The sequence below is a fragment of the Taudactylus pleione genome, unplaced genomic scaffold, assembly GCF_031769625.1.
Source record: "Taudactylus pleione unplaced genomic scaffold, aTauple2 ptg000039l, whole genome shotgun sequence".
NCBI classification, from domain to species: Eukaryota; Metazoa; Chordata; class Amphibia; order Anura; family Myobatrachidae; genus Taudactylus; species Taudactylus pleione.
The window spans coordinates 8,237,071-8,258,653 of record NW_028284441.1 but is presented as its reverse complement, the minus strand read 5'-3'; the positions used below and the strand labels follow the sequence as shown (position 1 = coordinate 8,258,653).

Genomic DNA, 21,583 nt, shown 5'->3' with positions numbered 1-21,583 from the left:
TTGTGCCGCCCACTCGTATCTCTTAGCATAGTCATCCAGCTACCTCGGTACAACCTTTTGGATATAAAAACACTATTGTGAGGTGTGAGGTGTTCAGAATAGACTGGAAATGAGTGTAAATTAAGGTTATTGAGGTTGATAATAGCATAGGAGCAGAAAAACACACAAATTCTGTGATTTTAGCTGTTTTTATGCTTTTTTAAAAAAAAATACAGATCCAAAACACAAAACCCAGAACCCAAAACATGGAAGGGTGGTTTTGGCAAAACCAATCCAGATCCAAAACACGAAGAAAGATACAGATCCAAAACCAAAACACGAAAAGTGGCCGGTGCACACCCCTAATTGCATTACGCATGTTATACTAACGTATCCTTGGATGAACATAGATCTCTGAATCTGGGCAAATCATAATGTAAATGTAAGGGCCTCATTTATCACCAAGTATAAAACATTCCCAAGAAGAAGTATAGAAAGTTGTGTATGATAATGGTGCTCCAGCTGATCATCTACCAACTGTCATCTGTTTTCTTCTGCACCACTTATCAATTGCAACAAGTTTCATGCATGCAGGTCCGCCAGGCAATGTTGCTGACACTGCGTGGGAGCACCCATCGTCAGGGACATAGCCGGTACACATTGGCCAATGCAGACGATATGTCCTCATATCCGCCTGTTCAGACAACACATCGTCAGGTATGCACCCGGCATTAGACTTATTTAATTTGTATTTTTTTAAATGAACCTTTACTTTGCTTACTTTTGAGCATACATTTGTATTTTATGTTATTGTTTGCATTTGTACATAAAGTGACAGAAATATGAAGATTTGCTTTATTTATTTTTCATTTTCAGATGCAGAACGTCAGAGGCCTGAGTGGAAACAGGCGTTTTTTTGAATTTTTGAAAAATTGCGGCTCACGAGTTATTATTTTGGGCCGCATGCAGGAGACGGTGAAGAGGATGTCCAATTTATTTCATTCATTTTTATTTTTTTTATTTTTTTGGTTTATTAAAACAAAAAATGATTTTAAAATTGTTAAAAATAAATCTTTATAGTTTGAAAAGATCATGTGTTGTGTAATTATTATAGGTTAGCTTAGTATAGCTTAGAACAGTCATTGGGGCTGATTCAGCAATGAATGCAAATGTACCTGACACCCCTTGCTGCATTTGCAAGCCCAGCGCTGCAAGCGAGATCTCAGGCTGGGATCAACATAGCGACCATCGGTCATGATGGTGGACAGCGCAGGGCCACCAGCCAGCTAAGTAAGCCTCACCTTACTCGGGCTGGCCAGCTTGCGAGACCAGGAAACTGTGTCCGTTGATGCAGTCCAGGCCCTTACCACTCCCGGATAACGGGGTTGACACGCACCCATTTGCCGGCACGATGGCCAGCCCTGTCCCCGCACCACCCCTTAAATGCCTCTGCCTGTCAATCAGGCAGAAGCATCGAAGGGACTGCGTGAGTTTACACTGGACCTATTCTGTACAGTCGCAGAATGGGTCCTCTGCATGCGCAGATTTACGATTATCTGTAATCTGCATTCAGCGTGCAATGCTGGATCACCCCAATACACACAGGGGAAAAAAAAACTTGTATATAATTAATTGAAAGAAAATGTTACGTTTTTTAAAATTGTACTTTTGTCTATTTGTCTATCATCTTAGACACATGTTGTACACATTTGCACAGAACAGAATGATTGTGTGGCATGCGTCATTATGTCCACTCCCCCATATCTACAATGCAATGCAATCAGATTATAGCTATTATCTTCTAGAAGGTGCTAGATAAATGATAAGTACAATCTGATTGGTTGCTATAGGCTAACTGTCAGCAGTAGGTGCTGGTGGCAGTTAGTCCACACGTGGATCAGCTTAACCAGTTCTTAAATCTAGATGATGTGTGCACCCAGCGCAGATGCGACGGCACAATATATATCGGGTGGACTGTACACGAAGATCATAGCTAGAATCTGATTGGTTGCTATGGGCAACACCTCCACTCTACTAACTCTCACGTTAGTAAATTTACCCTTTGGAGAGAGATAAAGTGGAGAACTTGCCCATAGCAACCAATCAATTTCAATTGTAACTGTCATTGCATACCTCCCAACATGACCCTCTCCAGGAGGGACACTGGACCTTATTCAGAGTCGGTCAAAGCGGCCGCACGGTCGTATGGAAAAAGGGGCCGGATATGCAAATGATTCCCTCGCAAGTTGCGTCCCTAAGTTCGGATCGGTAGCTGGCCGACCAAGGGGAGGAAGCTGCCGGAATAAAAAAAAAATATGCCCCCTTTTCGCACGCACTGCACGTCATCTCCGGGCATATAAGGATTAATCGAGACCATCGGTTACCATCGGAACTGATCGTAGAGCTTAAGGTTGACCATACCCTCTCTTAAATTCTACGATCATGTCAGTGTAAAAACCTCCCATGTCACATGTGCCATGACACTACTTTGCTAATTATGCACTCCCATAAACCGTATGCACTCCCAAAAAACGCCGTTCGCATAATGAGGCACACCTGCGTTCAGATCTCCACTCCCCCGTTTTCAAACACCTTCCCCTGTTACCACCCACACACGCCTCAGTCTGTCACTCAAAATACCGACCTGGCTGTGTTCAAGGAGAGAGAAATTTCTGATCATAGCGGCTGGTTTGCGCACGCGCATTGCGAACTGTACGCATGCGCAGTATAGCGAACATCGGTGGCGTACGACCAAGCAGCCGCTTCGACCGACTCTGAATGAGGTCCATAATGCTCTGGTCCTGGACTTCCCTGGTAAGAGGCGGGGCTGCAGCACAGTTCAAAATTCAAATAGGGGAGTCACACCAACTGTCATTTCACACACTGCCAACCATCACTGGCTGGGACTCACTGGCAGTTGGTGTGACTCCCCTATTTGAATTTTGGACTGTACTGCAGCCCCACCCCTGGAGCCACCACCAATAATAAATTACCAGGGAAGTCCAGGACCAGAGCATTGTGTCCCTCCTGGAGAGGGTCATGGAGGGAGGTATGTCATTTTCCTAGCACAGCCTGTAATATGACAGAAGCTGATTGGTTGGTACTTTCTCTCTCTCCAAGATTTAATACATTTCCCCCTTACGTGAATGTATAGAGGGGGGCGATGATGCGATTTGCGCTAAATCGTGTCATCATGGTCTCGTTCCCTGCTACACAGTGCTGGTATTGTTGGCATTGTGTAGCGGGGATGGGTCAAGATGACGCTATTGCACGGTCACGCCCCCACTCTACCCCCAGTTCAGCGTCATGTACCCTGCCACACCCCCCTATTCTGCATCACGCCCCCCGCTATGCCGACCCACACTCCCCCCTCTATCCCAACCCAGAGGGGGCAGCCAGAATGTCAGCAAGTATGGCCAGGTCTGAGGTTCATCACACTTTGATAAATAACCCCCATAATATTTGTTTAAACATAGTTTATATACTACATTGTTTTAAGGGGCCCATTTTAATATTTCATTTGGGGCCCCCTCAAAAACTAAGGTCTGCCTCTGGATGAAGGTCCTGGGCTTTACAACAAAAAAAGAGAGCAAATGAAATGTCATAGGGTGGCGCACTCAGTAAATAATTAAAATATAACTTTTATTAAGTAATAAGTAAAATACTATTATCCTTAATGATATATAGAAAGCGAAAATTAGTTAAAATGCAGATAGATAGTGTTAGAAAGAATGGAAAATATGTGATATAAGAAATAGTTCTAAAAAGAACTTAAAAAGCAGCGCTCCTACATATTCATACAATAAATTGACCTAGTCAATAATATTCATGGTGTATGTTCTATCAGATATATAAATATAGTGTTCCCACACTTTTCAAGCAACACCATATAGAAATAATGATCTCTGCTATTAGTGTTCACTCCATGTACAAAACACTAGTGGTTGGTGTATTTCACGTTTTTTATATATATGAGAACTATTCTTTATCTGATATTATCCCATATGATCTTTCATAGGGTTATCATAAATATATCATATTGTGTCCCTGGCACATATAGTTAATCACCTCTATTATTATACATTTAAATCATGTCCAGTATCCCCACTGTAGTTAAATGGAGACACTAATGTTATTGAAGCCACTTGAGTAAAAGTGTACGATAAGTATTCTTATTGAACATATAACACACAAACGATCTTTATATTAAAGTATATACGATGAATTCTCTCATCTCTTTCTTTTTTGTATTCATATGTATGTTTAACTAGCCAAAGTGCTTCTTGGGAGCAATATGTAGATGGTTAAACTATCCGGTGTCACATGCACCACTGGTGTCTAAATCATGTTATTCTCATATACATATACACATATGGTATTCTTATTGAACATATAACAGACAAACGATCTTCATATTAAAGTATATATGATGAATTCTCTCATCTCTTTCTTTTTTGTGTATATTCATACGTGTATTCAACTAGCCAGAGTGCTCATGGGAGCAACATGTAGATGATTAGGCTATCCGGTGTCACATGCACCACTAGTGTTTAGACCGTATTGTTCTCATATATAGTAAAGTTAACCATTCACAATGGGGCTAGTAAGCACAATGGGGCTAGTTAGACCTTGACAAAGCTTTAGAGCTTTGTCAAGGTCTAAAGCGAAACGCCGCGTTGGTTTTGCGGTGCTGCCTACCATTCATTGAATATGTTTATATGTTGTTATGTTAAACGCTGCTATTAGAAGTGCTTGTATGTACTAAGAATGTGGGAAGTTTCCTCACGAGAGGAATATTGACAATATTATTTATTAAAAGGGGCCAGTTATTATCTCCAGATTTAAGAGATACATATATCCTGTGCGACTGGAATACCAGTATCTAGGTCCTTGCTGCAAGACTAGAGTTTATAGTGGAGTGGTGCAGTTGGTGTAGTGTCCCTCCCTTTATTGTACATAATTATTGTGCAGCAATTTGTATCGCTGTATTGAGCGGGGTGGGGAAGGGGGGGCACTGATTTATAGTATGGTGATTGGGCCAGAATATATCTCACTAGAGAACAAAGTGTCCCTTAGTCACCAGCAGATGCAAAATGTACAGGGAGGTGATGATTCTGTCATTGAATCAGCCTCACAATGAGGGATCGGGAAGCAGGGCAGGCTCGAGGAATGTTTGACTAGTGCAGTCGAACAGGGGCGCCACCCCATAGGGGGCGCACCCCTCTCAACGTCCCGATTTCAGCACTGTCCCGCTGTTCCACCCGTGGGCCGAAGTGTCCCGTGGGTGGCCTGGTCGGGAGGTTGTGCAGTCCCACCGCCGCAGCAGTGTGGCAGCGCAGGACCCTGGTGTAGCTGAATGGAAGCTGCGCGCATGTGCATGGCATCCATTCTGTGCAGGGGGAGAGCTGGGGGAAGTGCTGGGCTCTCCCCCAGCCTGACATTACACCGGAGGCATGCCTTGCGGGCATGTCCACAAATATCATCATTTAGGGGCGTGGTCTATAGTAATTAGGCCACACCTCATTTTCGATTGCACTTGGCGAAGCCGCACATGACTAGGTGCAATGACAATCAATGCTGCACAGGGCGCGGCTACCCCTGTCGGGAAGGGAGAGAAAATAGATAATTTTAAGCTACTCCCTGGTACCAATATGCAGATATGCAGCTCTGTTACTGGGCCAGTCGCATTCGGGAACAATGGCATTCGGGAACAATGGCAGTCCATTGGGTCAATGCTTTATCCACATTACATCAGGGGTCCCATGCATGCATCAGTGCAGCCGTGATTTAATTAATGAACCTAAAGCCTAGCCTGGAATCACTGCACATGAGTACTAGGAAGAGGATGGGCAGTAATTTGGCGATCCTGTCTAATACCAGTTGAGAATAATAAGAGATAATCAGAGGGATTAAGGCAGAAAAATGGCCTATGGCAGATTAGCCGGAACTGGGAGTAATATATATCTATATATACATTATATATATATATATATATTATAAATAACAACAGCCAGTAGAGACAGACAGATACCACCTTATTTTTTGGTGATTTGGTGTAGGGTTATACTTTCAGATTGTATGGGATGCACAACCCCAACTATTGGGATACCAATGAGAACAAGCCAAATGAGCCTGTTTAATCACTCTAGACTGACACTGTTTCAAAAGGACACTTTTATTCTAGTACACTTATGATATCACGTATGACAGATGTTCCCAAACTCTGCCATTACAGTACAGGTTTTAAGGATATCCATGCTTTAGCAAAGGTGACCTAATTAGCATCTCAGTCAATTTGATTTAACCTTCTGGGCTCAAGCATGGATATAATCAAACCTGGACTGTAGTGGCGAGTTTGGGGAACCTCTGACATATAGCATTTTTTCATTTGTTGTATGTGTGTGTGTATATAATATATATATACATAAGTTAGACACAGCCCCAAGGATTCTCAACTCTTAGAACCAAGAGTGTTAGGGACAGTGATGTCACAAATTGCTTTGTGATGTCACCTGGCTGCTGGCTCAGTGAGTTATCAACATAATTTCCCTCTTTGTACCTTCACCATTTTCAGTGGTAAGGTGCTTTTCTTGTGCTTAGCGAGCTTGTGTTTATATATAATATATAACATGAGAACAAAAAAGAGAAAGCGACCAAAGAAGAACAGGTGCGCTGCAGAGGAGCTAGAGGCTCCTAGCGGGAGGAATAAGGAGGATGTACGCGAGGTGAGAGGAGACCTTCCCAATATCCTAGAGGAAGGAGACACTCAGGTGAGCGAGAAGAACCGGGCAGCTGAGACGGCCTCAAAGACTCTCCAAAAGAAGAGCAAAAAGAGTCAGACTAGATCTAAGAAGCCGTCAGATGAGGCCCCAAATAAGAAGAGGAAGGTGGTTAAGACCAGCAGTAACAGAGCGGCCATTAAGAGGCCCCTAGACAAGATGGAGGACAGCGGGAGGAATAAAAAAAAGAAAAAGGAGGAGCCAGAAGATCCAGGTGAGGGACCCAGCGCGCCCATCAGTACAGCCATAGCTGTGTCACACCAGAGGGGCAATAAGCGGTCTCACACAACTGAGGGCAATGGCGGTAAAAAGAAATTTAAGACAACAGCAGGTAAATTATTTTTATTAAAATATATGAAATGTATTGTAAATTTTAATACAGAAGTAAGTGAGGTGTCAGGTACAGTATCTCTTTATTATATAATAATTACTATTCTACAGCACCTGTCACTTTGTTGTTCTATTGTCCTATCCAATGTTGTAGTCAGGATGATTTATCCCTTATTAATCTGTTTCATCTCTGTCGCACCCCAAGAACATATGATAAGCCACGTAATAATATACTGACTGGGTACTACAGAAAACCAGCATTAATACTGTACCTAATGGTTCATAACACATGACCACAGTTATATACTTCTCTCTTTCTGGGCAGGATATATCATGCATCGCATTTTGGATGTCATACATTGCACCACTAGTCGCATACAGTAGTGCGGTATGTATAACTGCGATTATAAATGTAAAGGACAGCTCTTCCAATAAGAGCCGGTGTGCGGACTTCCAGGTTTATGACCCAGGAGTCCTTCTGCGCATTCGTGTCTGTCGGCGAGCACAAGTTGTAGGGGACACAGGGAAGGATCCTATTGGATCCCTGTCGGGGAATTATGCGGTAAGAAGACAATAAGCTCCTATTAGGCTATGGGGTACAAGCTCCACAAAGTTTTGCTTTTCTGAGCTTGGGGCATATGGGGAATGTGATCAAACCTCAGAAAACAGCAGTTGTTGGGTTTTGACCGCATTTTGGGCTTGATGCATCCCGTCCTCTATGCTAAAATTATCTGTAACATTTAAAAAGTTACATTAGCAGAAAAAAACCCAGAGCCATAACTAGACTTTTTGCTGCCCTGTGCCAGAAAAAGCATAGGTGTCCTCCCCCCTTCATTTTTCAAATTGGGACATAAGAAAGTGTACCCAAAAAAGGGCCATGGCCTCATGGGGATGGGCCAGGAGAGAGATAGGGGAAGCCAGGAGATGCTGGGGATAAAAGAAGAGGAAGCTACAAGTGAGAATTATAATAAACAGGGAAATTGACAGGCACAAACAGCGCCCCCTGTCCTGCGGTGCCCTGTGCCATGGCACTGGTCACATTACCCTAGTTGCAGCCCTGAAAAAAAAAAGTTACATTCAATAAAAAATGCTGATTTCTATTTATATCACAAGGTGGAAGTAAGAACCCCCCAGCCAGCTCCCCTGAGACATCGGCTGCCTCTCACCTGATGGAAAGTTTAACCTTCCATGGAAAGATCGGAGAGGGCAGTTTCGGGAAGGTAAGTGAGCAGTAGGGATTTTCCTGACTTCCCTGTAAACACTGCAGCAAATAGAACAGACCGTCTGATGACATAAGAACTTTACTTGCTGCATCATATTATTTATCAGTCATTATATACACAATGGGCGCTCTCCATTAAAAATACAATGGGGTCCATTTGAAAAGGCAACTCTGAAGGAAACAGCAGCGTATTCCTTGTTCTTCCTCCATATTTGCTTTGGCTGGATCAAGGTTTGTAGGGGCCCCAGGGCAGCTAACTTGTGGGGGCCCTTACCCATTAAATGATGAATAAAATATGTTGGCGATGTTATTAAAAAGTATAATGTGAAAATACTCACAGCACCACAAATGTGTTAAGTCCACTGTAGTGCCCCAGTTCCCATTATGCCACACAGAAACCTCAGTTCACATATGCCATAGTGCTCCCCCATGCTGATGCTATCGCTATGTGTAGGGGGTCCCCAGTGTGGGGGAGTGGTCTCTTGCAGTGACAGGCAGCACTTCCTGATGTTAGTGTATGTGGGGTGCAGTGACTGACAGTCAGATTACAGATGGCACAGGGGGGGGTGGGGGGGCGCATTCTCACCTTGTTCTGAAGAACGCTGTGGTCACTTTGTCTTGTCACCTTCTGTTTGTACAATGATCTCTGGGAACGTTGGCTCTGCAGGCTCCGCAGCTGAGGACACTGAGCCTGATTCAGGTTGGATTGCAATGCTGCCTTCACACGCAGCCGGCTGATGTTTGCATTCTGCGCATGCGTATAAGACGGAGTGCGCGTGCGCGAATCAGGAGCTGCGATAGGGAAGCGATCACAGTTAGCACGCAGTTCCATCGCACATTGATTGACAGGAAGTGACCGTATGGGGTTGTCGGTGGAAAGCAGGCAAGCCTGTGCGTTTGAATGCCGTTAGGGGCGTGCATAATGAAGCCCCAGCAATAGCATACGCAAGGTCTAGATGGCGACAGGAAGTTTAGCAGTCTGTGAGGTATGGTCAGGTCAACCACAACTGTGCGTATGGGTTCGATGTTACCGATGTTTGCGCTGAATTGTGGATTTATGAAATGGGAAGTGAGCGGCTTAATACAGCGGTTGGCATCTTGGTATAGTGTTGCAGTTGCCGTGTGATCGCATTCATTAGTATATTTTCGCAGCGACTGGATACGTGCAAACGCAGCCTTGCATTCCATGCTAAATCAGGCCCACTGTGCATTGCTTCTGTCCCTTAGTACCAGTGATGTAACGTCGCCCCTGGCCTGCATTACATACTGCACTGCTCCCTGGGGTCCCAGTCCTCACTCTCTGTCTCATCCAGGTGTTGCTGGCTTCCCATACCATCACCAGACAGCGGCTGGCTGTGAAAATGGTACAAAAGAGGACATTAGTGAGCAGCTTTAGGAACTCCATGTTCATAGAGAGAGACATCCTGGAAATAACTGGGGAGAGCGCGTTCTTCACGCATGGATATGCCGCGCTCCAGACACCGGTAAGAGTCTCTGTCACAATGATGACTAATGTCTTATTACACCGAGTAACAGTTTTGCTTAATAAAAATAAAATATTTATTGTATCTCATCGGTTCCTTATAACAGTTCTTATTTTCAGACACTTGTATGTATCACCTTCCTCCTATAGGTCACAGCCAGACTATCCAATGCCATAGCTTGCTGGCTATGTTATTGCAAATATAGATTATGTAAATTAACTGAATAATGTGTATGAGGAACAAGGTAATAACACATAACACAACCGTTCTTGCTGTGGTAACGGTAACACTTTTCCTATCAGGTTACCGTTCCACCAGAGTACGCTGCGCCCCTCCCCCTTTACCTGTCAACAGCAGCAGTCTGTGTCTCCCCAGCCCAGCAGACCCTGATGTATGCTGGGCTGCGATGGGACCAGGGAGGCTGACTAGCAGCAGCAGTCTCCTCTGGATCAGTGGAGGGAAGAGGAGTGATTACACTGATTGTATGCCCCCCTGGAGTTGCCTGGCTAAGGGGCACACGACTTTGCCCTGCGCCGCAAATATTATTTTTTTTTTCCATTTTTTTTGTTAGGGTGTGTGGCCATGGTCGGCATAGCGGGGGGCGTGGTGTGGCATAGGAAAAGGAGTGGCTGGCACAGGATGCGGCATTGGAGTGAAGAAGTGATCACATCATCATGACCAGGCCCTTCGCTACACAATGCTGGAGATTACACGAATTGCCGGCCCCTCCCCTCCCCCGGACCAACCTCAAGTAGATGCTGCAGATAGAGTGCAGTGGGGTTCAGGGGTGGCATCTGGCCCGGGAATCTTACCCACTTTTCCAGGTGGATGGGAGCTCCACCCAATTTTCCGGAGGCTGTCTGCCATTTCGGGATAGTAGGCAAGCATGGTGACATACCGCCCAACTGTCCCGCATTCAGCAGGACAGTCCCATTTTTCTGGGACTGTCCCGCTGTCCCACCCGTGGGCCGCAGTGTGCCGCGGTGGGGGGGAAGTTGGGGGGAAGCATATACCGCTGCTCTGCAGAGCCGAGCAACGGGTGTGTAGAGTGAGAATATTTGATGTGCGCAAGCGCACAGCATCTATTCACAGTACGGGTAGGAAGCTCGGGGGCAGCCCAGCATCTCAGAGATACTGGGCACACCCCTTAGTGATGCAAATGTGGGCGTATCATTCAGCCACGCCCACTTTGGCGCGTAGAAGTCCCGATTCACCTGGGACAAATGTTGGGAGGTATGTGGGGAGTATTGTCTGCTGTGTGTCAGAGTAATGCCCATAATGTAACTGATGCCATGCTCTCTGTCTCTTACACAGGACCATGTCGTTTTCATCATGGAGTACCTGAGTGGGGGAGACCTGACCCAATTCATAAATTGCAGAGCCCCTTTTGACATCAGTACTACAAGGTAAGAGTGACAATGGGTACATTCGGTGCTGAGGCCGGTGTCTGGCTGTGGTGTAAGATTAGCCCAAATTTCCATTGTTTCTCCCACTAGGCTCCTTTCATTGTTGCCCCATAACCGCTCCCCTATCTCCACATCTTGGTGCCCGTCCCCCATAGCATCCTATCAGTATAACAGCAATATATGGAAATAATTCATCCTATCTGGCCCAATGTTTATAATATGTAAATATCATTATTAATATGAGAGATAGTAACAGCACCTGTGTACATCTAATGCAGTAGAGCTCGGCCCATGCAGCCTAAAGCTGGGTACACACTTGGTAATGTGTACCAGGACGATATGTCGGCCAACCAGACGATATCTCATGCAACCGTGGGAGCACCCAGAAAGTCTGTACACACTATGCGATCCACACTAACTGTTATTCCGTTATGTGTCGTAACGATAGAGCGTTCAGGGATCTCATAGTGTGCACCCAGCATAACAAATCCAGGCCGGACCATTATAGGTTTCCATGGTGACAGGTCTGTGTATAATAAAGAGTCCCCTGGACTTAGGGCTCCAGCGTGTTACTTAGCCATACAGGAAGCCTGTGTGACAATGTTTCCCGTGACGATATCAGGGGGAATGTGCCATCTCATTATTATCAGTCATCTCACTTTCACAATATTTCTACTGATAATTATTTTCTTTCTTCCCCATCAGATTTATAGCAGCAGAACTTGTATGTGGGCTGCGCTTCCTGCACACGAGGGGAATCATTCACAGGTAACGTATTATTTCTAATGATCACATATAGTAACCCCCTCATAGAGTTACAGTGTAGCTGTTATGTCCTTGTCATTCATTTCTGGGTATCATCATGATATTTGGGATAAGACTGTTATGACCGCTCCACGCACCATCTTATCTCCCCCTTCATCCCACCCCATGGATAGTGACTGTATGCAGCTGTTCTCCGCAGCGACTGTCATCCTAGTGACCACATCTCATGTTACAGGTCCCTTCGTCGCACTGTGGGCGGGGTGCAGGACACCGTGCATTTTGCATGCGATGCATCCCACACTCACTGCAAACATAACATTATTTATTAACGCTGTATGCTTGAAAAAATCAATGGACAGCTCTCCCGGTAAGGCCTGTCTTTTGCGATAGAAGAAACCCGGGTTTATTACCCTGAAGTCCTTCTGCGTATGCGTTGAGTGACGCACACGCCGCAGGGAGTGTAGGGAGGTATCCCTAGCAGGGGGAGTTCCGAATTCAAGCCCATAGGCTTCTATTGGACAAAGCCATCTAAACATGGCATTACCCACTACATCCAAGCCCCGGAATGTATGGAATTCCGGAGCTTGGTGCATACGCGGTGAGCTGCATTCTGCATTGCTGTATCCAGCACTGTGACACTCTAATGGTTTTTATTATGTCACTCTGGGGACCTTTCTCCACAACAATCCAAGTTCTACAGCTGGTAGTTCTCTGACAAACAGAACTTACACTCACTCTCCTCACAGGGACATGAAACCAGACAACATTCTCCTGGATGCAGCCGGCCATGTGAAGATTGCCGATTTCGGCCTGGCAGTGAAGAATATCCATGGCCATAAAATGATCAGCGAGTGTGTGGGGACCCCAGGTTACATGGCCCCAGAGGTAAGTAACACAGTTATCCCCTACAGGCTTCTCAAGTCGTCATTTCCATATTTATCCCAACATATCCATGTCCCAGTGACGTCACAAGGGGGTGCAGGGGGTGTGGGCCGCACCCGGGTGTCACCCACCGAGGGGTGACACCAGAAGCGTCTTTAGAGAGGAGGGGGCCCATGTGCATCCCCCATCAAAGGCCCCCTCCTCTCACTCCGGCGGCCGGCCACTAACTGACGTGGCTGGCTGGCCACGGCAAAATCAATATACTCTGGGCACTACAATGTGCCTGGAGTCTATTGCGCATGCGCAGATCACCAAGGAAATGGCGCGGCCGCCATTTTTCCAACGATTTCCTCACAGCGTATGCGCAAAACACCAGAAAAATGGCTGTGGCTTTCACAGCAGCGTGCACGTTAGGACCAGTATGTACAAATAACAGCCTAACTCGGTGTCTCCTGCCAGGATGCACAATGTACTAACTGTTTGTTTCTCCGTGTTGTCACAGATACTTTGTGATTTACCATATAACAGCATGGTGGACATCTTTTCATTTGGGGTCATTTTCTATCAGATGGCCACTGGGTCCTACCCATTTTATGCCGGTGAGGAGACCATTAAGATTGAGTATTCTGTTATGTATGACGCCCCGACGTATCCAAAGAACCTCGATCCAGAGATCCGGAACATCCTTCATAGAGTGAGTATAAACACGCGTATAACTGGGTCCGGAGAAAATGGAGTCACAGAGGAAATAAGACCTAGATTATAACTAAGCACACACTAAATCAGGGGTGGGGAACCTTTTTGCTGCTGAGGGCAATTTTGATATATATAACATTATGCGCGGGCCTGGTGCAGGCCACGCCCCCTCCGTGTGAAGTCACACGGAGGCGCGGGTCACAATTGCCGGTGATTACAGCAACGAGGAGCTGTAAGGGCAGTGGTGTGACTGTCTGAAGCATCCTAAGGATGCTCCAGGTGGCACTGCTGCATAGATTATGGCTGCAGGGTGCCATTCTAGGCACACTGATAGCCAGATGAGGCTAGCAGAAAAAAGCTACGAGGGGCAGACCAAATGATTCCGCGGGCCTTATATGGCCCCCGGGCCTGAGGTTCCCCATCCCTGCACTAAATGCATAGGCTATAAGGGGTATAATTACTAAAGTGCAGGGTTTTAGAAGTGCAGATGTTGTCCATAGCCACCAATCAGAATTTAGCTATTATTTTCTATAGGGTGCTAGATAAATGTTAAGTAGGATATGATTGGTTGCTGTGGGCAACATTTCCACTTCAAAAACCCGCACCTTAGTAAATATACCCCTAAGTGTCTACAGTCACAGCATTCCCACCTAGTTATAGCCATACCCCTCAAATGTAACTACAGCAGCAAGGCAGCAATGTGTAATACCACTTTTCCACCAAAAACCCGTCTCCAACCTGTGACACTGAGCACGGCTCGCAGCCAGGTTTTACCCCTTTTACACTGGCAGCTGGACCTGGGTTTTTTTCTGGGTCTAGCAGTTCACAACGGACTCGGCTCTTCCGTGACCCAGGTCTTCCAATGTTACAGTGGATGCTTATAGATGATGTCAACTCCAAACGCTACTGAAGCCAACCAATTCGCTGGTTTGAGGCATGCCCCTGGTCACCGTGACCCGGGTCACACTGTTTACACTGCACCAAAACCCGGGTCCTTCAGTGACCAGGGTTGGATTCCCGGGTCACAAGACCTGGGTTATTTTTCAAGGACCCTTTTACACCGAGCCGTGACCCATGATACATCCGGCAATAACCCAGGTTCTTGTGCCAGTGGAGAAAGGGTATTCGATGGCCGGGTGAGAAGTTTGCTCTGAGAAGACTGCCCCATTTAAAGGGCAGCTATCATGAAGCTGCAGTTGGAATAGGCTTTGGATAATATTATTACATACCTTCTATTTATTAGCTAGGCATAAAGTAAGGTATATAGGAGACCTGGCTGCATTGGCGTCTGATTAGCAGTGGCAGGAAAAGGGTTTTATGTCACTGATCAGATCTTTAGTTATACATATAACTTGCCATATTGTGTCCTCTTTTGGAGGACTCACTTTCTGATAAATAGTAGAGAAATACAATATAGAATAATGATACAGTCACGGCCATAACAGGGCAAGAATTCACACTTTGCCAGCCCTGACCCCCAAACATGTGCTGTCATGACATCATGATGAGGGGGCATGACAACTGGTACCAGGATAAAGCTAAATGCCGGGAATGTCCAAACTAAGGAAGATCCAGGTGGCTCGGTAGCAGCTCTACGGCTGCTGGGTGCTGTTCCACAGACAATTAACGTCACAAATATTATTTTACTAGAAGAATAGCATTTACGTTGAATAAGCCTCAAGCAAATATAGTTGAAAAACAAAGATAAAGGATTTTATACATGGCGTCCTGAGAGCAAAGTGCCATAAGGAAAAAAAGATGAAATTGGTCTAATGGTGCTTGTCTGCCATTAACAGCCTATACGTTTCTGTTTATCTCTACGATAGCTCTTAAGCAAGTCCCCAAAGAAGAGACAGGTGATGTGCAGCAATCTGAGAGGTCATCCATTTTTCTGCCCAATCAACTGGGAGGAATTGGAGGCTGGAAGAACAACTCCCCCATTTACATTGCAGCCTGTAAGTATATTAATAAGATGGGAGTTTATGCCATGTGTGCGCTATCATACAGTCACATTATCCCATAGACTACTGGGTGCAGTGATGGATGGTGATGAGGAGAGATAAGTGACTTTGTAGGAAATTGTCACACAAAAGCGAATCTTCTGGCAGAATATTCTGTGTCACAGATTTGCGAAGTCCTGCTGATACAATGGCGTTCCTCACATTATTGGTAAATTCAGATTAGATGAATACCTAGGAGCATATTTATCAATTATCGGTTATCGGCAAAAAAAGATTAACATTCCCTGCGATGTGTTATGAGTGAAGTGCATACACGGGGGGTGATTTGATGCATTGCGATGTTGAATAGTGCTGGAAGAGAGCTCCTGGAACTATTTAATTCACAGCAATACTTAACTTTGTTGGGAAGCAGTTAAGTCGGAGAATCTCCTCGCACCCTCAGGAGGGTGCGAGAAGACTAAACAGACTGGTGAGTTGAATAGCTCAGGAAGCTCCCTCCTGGGGCTGTTCAGCACCCGATACCATGCACAAGCTGCCAATTACATGGAAGCTTGTGCAGCAAAGGGGTCTATTCAGATCCGTCCAGCTTCTTACTTACCTCCAGCGGTTTCGGGCTGTCAAAGGCTTCCTTCTCAGGTCCTCTTGTGCTCACCTGCAGGGGGAAGCTCGTGCAGCTACAGAACAGCGGCGGCCACGGGGGAGCCAGATCACACACGGGGTGGGGGTGGAGGAGGGGCCGGCAGGATAAGGATCTAACGGCCGCGGGGGTGGGAGGGGTGAGCGCCGGTTTGAACACGGGCTGGGAAAGGGGGCAAGCCAGATCAGACACTGGCGTCTGCTGTGAGGGGAGAGCCGGCTCAGACACCAGCAGGGGGTGGGGGGGACTTAGTCGGATCTAACACCACCGGCCCCCGTGGGGAGGGGGGTTTGGAGGAGAGAGAGCCGGATTGCACCCCAGCGCTTGATGTAGGGGGAGAGGCGGATCTGACACAGGCGGGGGGTGGGAGCATGCTGGACCACTGTCACAGCTCCTAGTTTTGGTTGCTGCTAGCGGCAGGGTGGGGGTGGAGGTGGAGATAAGATACTGACTGCCGCGGGGCTGGAAGGGGTAAGCCGCTGTGAGCGGAGAGCCGGATCAGACACGGGTAGGGGGGTGGAAGCGTACAAGACCACTGTCTCAGCTCACTGAACCGGCTGGGATGGGCGGGGGGAGGGAATTCAGCGCAGCTTTTTGGAAGTGATACTTTTGTTAGGAAGGCATGATGAATGCCTCCAAAATATTTTTTAAACTTGCGTAGAGTTTAAAACATAATTATTACTAGTGATAATTATGTAATGATGAATAGGCCCCTTAGTCTTTTGTGGCCAAATGCAAATTGAGGAGAATATTTTATGGAATGTTTTTGAAAATTCCATTAAACTCTAATGATTGGGCATTCGCTCTTCCACCTCGCCCCTGCTGGCCAACATGAGGAATTGCAGAGCCGTGACAGGCTGCAAGCACACTGGTTTTTTCAATGATTCTTAGAGGACTTATATAACCTCTCATAGCTAGTACTTCAATTACAAAAAAACAGACAAATTTTTACTTTATTTGTTATGTTACTTTCTACAAGTTTACTGTAATCTTTTCCATTCAAATGTATTTATAATGCATGAAGGAAAACCAGCACTACAATGTAATAACCAGAAAATCAGCCACGTATCTCGTCAATCCGGTTACATATCTCTGTCACGTCATTTTCTCATTTCTGGTAGCAGCTCTGTATTAATATATTGATGTTTTATGTTATCATGCAGCATATGGGATAGCATAACATAGAATAGCGGGAAGAGCTTGCACACTGTCTAGTTATTATTCTCGGTTATGACACATACAGTGACAAATTGCCCAATTAGCTCTGCATTTACCTGTCTATTATGTGACCAATCTGATTCATCTTCTTCGTAGACCCCAGTTACAATCAGGGAAAATGTACCCCTGGATGAGCTGCTGTCACCACCAGAAGCACAGGAGCCACCGATGTCTATAAAGGAGAACCGCCTGTTCCGTGGGTTCTCATTTACAAGTGACAGGTGGAAGACAATGCAGACTTCATAATGCACTGCAGGTAACATCTCACCCAGTACATCACATCAGAGGACACCGGCTCCATCCTCATTCTGCTACCAACTATCTCAGCTGTAACATCTGCTGCGACCTCCACATGTCATCAGTGTGTCATCTGCTGTGTCCTCCACGTGTCATCAGTGTGTCATCTGTTGTGCCCTCCACATGTCATCTGCTGTGCCCTCCAATGTGTCATCTGCTGTGTCCTCCACATCATCAGTGTCATCTGCTGTGCCCTCCACATCATCAGTGTGTCATCTTCTGTGCCCTCCACGTGTCATCAGTGTCATCTGCTGTGCCCTCCACATGTCATCTGCTGTGCCCTCCAGTGTGTCATCTGCTGTATCCTCCACATCATCAGTATCATCTGCTGTGCCCTCCACATCATCAGTGTGTCATCTTCTGTGCCCTCCACATGGCATCAGTGTGTCATCTGCTGTGCCCACCAGTGTGTCATCTGCTGTGTCCTCCACATCATCAGTGTGTTATCTGCTGTGCCCTCCACGTGGCATCAGTGTGCCATCTGCTGTGTCCTCCACATCATCAGTGTGTCATCTGTTGTGCCCTCCACATCATCAGTGTGTCATCTGTTGTACCCTCCACATGGCATCAGTGTGTCATCTGCTGTGCCCTCCACATGGCATCAGTGTGTCATCTGCTGTGCCCTCAACATGGCATCAGTGTGTCATCTACTGTGCCCTCCACATCATCAGTGTGTAATTTGCTGTGCCCTCCACATGTCATCTGCTGTGCCCCCCACATGTCATCTGATGTGTCCTCCACATGTCATCTGCTATGCCCTCCACATGTCATCTGCTATGCCCTCCACATGTCATCTGCTGTGCCCTCCACATGTCATCTGCTCTGTCCTCCAAGTGTCAGTAATAACATCTTCTGGATCCTCAAGTCAGCAATATCATCAGTAAAGTGCTGCAGAATGTGTATGAGGTATAACTATTAATAAAATAATATATTTTCCTACCTCTGTGTATGAGAAACCTGATTGACTCACCTATTCCTTTAATGCATATAAGAAAACCCATCCACTCACTACGCTTGCTGACATACAACACGGAATGCTGTATGTCAGCAAGCATTACCTCCTGCACGCCCCACAGATAGGGCTTGATTCACAGATGTACGCTGATGCTGAACTGAGATGCCGGAGACATTTTTATTACTTACGGGATCGCAGTTGCAGGCAGAGACACGCCCCCGGAAATGGTCACGACACGCCTGCATTTGAGTCACCAACTCCCTTATTGCCGCCCACACACTATCCCTGCCTGTCAGTCACTTTGCGAATAGATTCTCACTGAGAGTGACAATGAAAATTACGCACGTGCAGCGTGACTCAGACACATGCACAGATAACCGATAATCATTAAAACTATGGAAGCAATGGTGTTGCGTCCATCTCTAAATCAGGCCCATGGTCTCATCACCATTCCGCCCTGCTGGCATTTTAGATGGGGCAGCCGGCTCCTCTACAAACTCATGGATCACCAAAGTTACTATTTGTTCCCATGATCTGTAGCCTCTTACAGTATATGCTAAATAATAACTGTAATTTACATTAACATTGTAGAATCATTTGCTGGGCACACAATTCTTATTTGCTGGGGTCAGGGCCGGTGCAAGGTTTCTTGGCACCCTAGGCATAGCTTCAGCCTAGCGCCACCCCCCTTCCCTCAGAAAGCTACACAAGCCCTTATACAGTGCCCCCAGTAGTGGTCCCCCCTATGAAGTGCCCCCAGTAGTGGTCCCCCTAAGCAATGTCCCTTATACAGTGCGCCCAGTAATTGCCACCACCTATGCAGTGTCCCTTATACAGTGCCCCTCCAGTAGTGGTCCCCCCTATGCAGTGCCCCGTACACATAAAACAGAGAGACATTAAACATTATACTTACCTGAATCCCCGCTCCTGTGCCCGCCGCCATCAGCTCCTCTGTTCTCCTGCTCTGCACAATGATAGAGACATCATGACATCTCTCCCTTCACCCACTGTGGAAGCCGGTTGGCGGAGCTCGTGAGTGAGCTCCAGACGGATCCAGCAGTGGGCGCAGCAGCCCATAAGAGTCTGTGTGACTCTCACCGGCTGCTAAAACAAACACACAGCTGGCGGCGGTTTGTTTGCTACTGTTAGTGTGGACCGCACTACACTTAATGAAACCAGCGGTGTTCTCCAGTGGCCAGCGCTCCAGGCAGTTGCCTAATGGTAGCACCGGCCCTGGTTGGGGTCCCCCACTCTCCAGTGCCCCATACCGCCTGCACGTCTGTTATCACACCCTCTGGTTCTACCACCATTACCATGTAATTTATGTGTTTACTTCTCGCATGGCCATACAACTTTGAGTGCCGGCCCAGCGGTTAATGTAAGTGACGTCTGGCGCGTTGTCTGACAGAACTCGTACCGGACGAGACCTTAGAAATTGCGCTGCATCTAGCCGAGCATGGGAAACTGCTCCAAGTTCCAACGCATTTATGGGCCACTGTCTTTTCTGTAGGGACCACCGATGAAAGTGATAGTAGAGGACCACAGCTCCTCATCTTCGGAGGCTGGCGTCTGACGTATCCACCAGAGGAGTGCCCCCCTGGTTGCCGGGGCCAAATGGATCAGTTGATTTAGATGCAGGTGAGACCCTAACCCCTGTGATAGCAGGGCCACCCAGAACACTCGGGAGTGGAATCGTCCGAATTGTAGTGCCTTGAAAGCAGCTACCATCTTCCCCAAGAGACGAAGACCAAGAAGCAAGGACACCCTCCTTGGTCTGAGGGCTAGCTAGAAGAGCAACCGGATATCCCGGGCCTTGTCTTCCGGAAGGAAAATCCTCTGTAATGCCGTATCTAGGATCATGCCCAGAACTGGAGTCTTTGGGACGAACTCGGATTGGGTTTCTTGAAATTGATTATTTCAGTGAAGCATGGTCCAAGAGAAGTGGTTCCGATGGAGCCTTGATTAACTGGTTGTCATGACAGACATAGTTTTAGTGAAAACACGGGGAACCGAGGATACCCCGAACGGCAACGCCCGAAACTGATTGCGAGTTTGCAAAATGCAGTAAAGCCAGGCTTGCCTACCCTCCCGATTTGGTCGGGAGCCTCCCGAATATCGGGTGCCGCTCCCGACCCCCCGGAAAGGCAGGCAAGCCTCCCGGCTGCCGCCTACACCCCCAGAGTACTAGTAAAAACCCCTGCTGCCGGGGGGCCCGATGACGCGATTCGCGCTGAATCGCGTCATCGAGGCTCCGCCTCCTGCTTTACAATGCCTTTTTTCCGGCATTGTGAAGAGGGGGCGGGGCCACAATGACGCGATCGGGCGGTCACGCCCCCAGCCCCGCCCCCAAAACGGCATCACAGTCCGGCCACGCCCCCCACAGAATGCAGGCATTCAGCTCCCTCCCGGAAGTAGGGAGCTGAATGTCGGCAAGTATGAGTAAAGCCTGATGCAGTTCCCAATTTGAGACATGGTGATGCGCATCCTTTATATACAGAGAAATGAGGAACTCTGCCGGTTCGAAGCTTGCAGTGACAGACTGAAGCGACTCCATAGTGAAACGATACAGCTTCAGATACTGGTTTGAAGTCTTTGGGTTTAATAGGGGCCTTGTCCATGGACACCGGCAGCAGGGCCGGCGCTAGGCTGGGCTGCGCCCAGCGCCATCCTGTGTTGCCGCCCCTTCCCTCTTCCGTTCCCTCCCAGCTGAGCTTAAATATAACCCATAGTGCTGGGAGGGAGGAGGGCGTTTCCAGTAGCGCTCCGGGCGACGGACCTGCTTGCCCATGCCTGGAGCCGCTACTGACCGGCAGAATCGTAGAGAAGGACCGATGTGGAGTGAAAACCTCGAAATCTATTCGGAACCGCAAGGAAAGCAACTTAGATCCACGGATCTAAAGAGGTCTGGTTCCAAGCTTGTTGAAAAGTCTGTAAGCAAGGTCCCATCGCAGGAGATCCCACGTGGGATGGGA

The 21,583-nt window shown here is 47.0% G+C and overlaps 1 protein-coding gene across 1 annotated transcript; it reads left to right on the top strand.

The window, feature by feature from the left end:
* The first annotated feature begins 6,608 nt into the window (after window positions 1–6,608).
* On the top strand, window positions 6,609–17,605 carry LOC148538600 (protein kinase C delta type-like). The gene is made up of 9 exons (XM_088453310.1): window positions 6,609–7,089; window positions 8,202–8,308; window positions 9,624–9,794; window positions 11,109–11,200; window positions 11,906–11,968; window positions 12,712–12,850; window positions 13,350–13,541; window positions 15,370–15,498; window positions 17,456–17,605. The coding sequence occupies exons 1-9, from the start codon at window positions 6,609–6,611 to the stop codon at window positions 17,603–17,605; spliced, it is 1,524 nt and encodes a 507-aa protein (XP_088309436.1).
* Window positions 17,606–21,583: the final 3,978 nt, after the last annotated feature.

Bases quoted from the DNA above. Each gene is read 5' to 3' on its own strand.
- LOC148538600 (XM_088453310.1), top strand. From the start codon at position 6,609: ATGAGAACAAAAAAGAGAAAGCGACCAAAGAAGAACAGGTGCGCTGCA. The intron at 7,090-8,201 runs GTAAATTATTTT...TTATATCACAAG, and splicing joins GAAATTTAAGACAACAGCAG to GTGGAAGTAAGAACCCCCCA. The intron at 12,851-13,349 runs GTAAGTAACACA...GTGTTGTCACAG, and splicing joins CAGGTTACATGGCCCCAGAG to ATACTTTGTGATTTACCATA.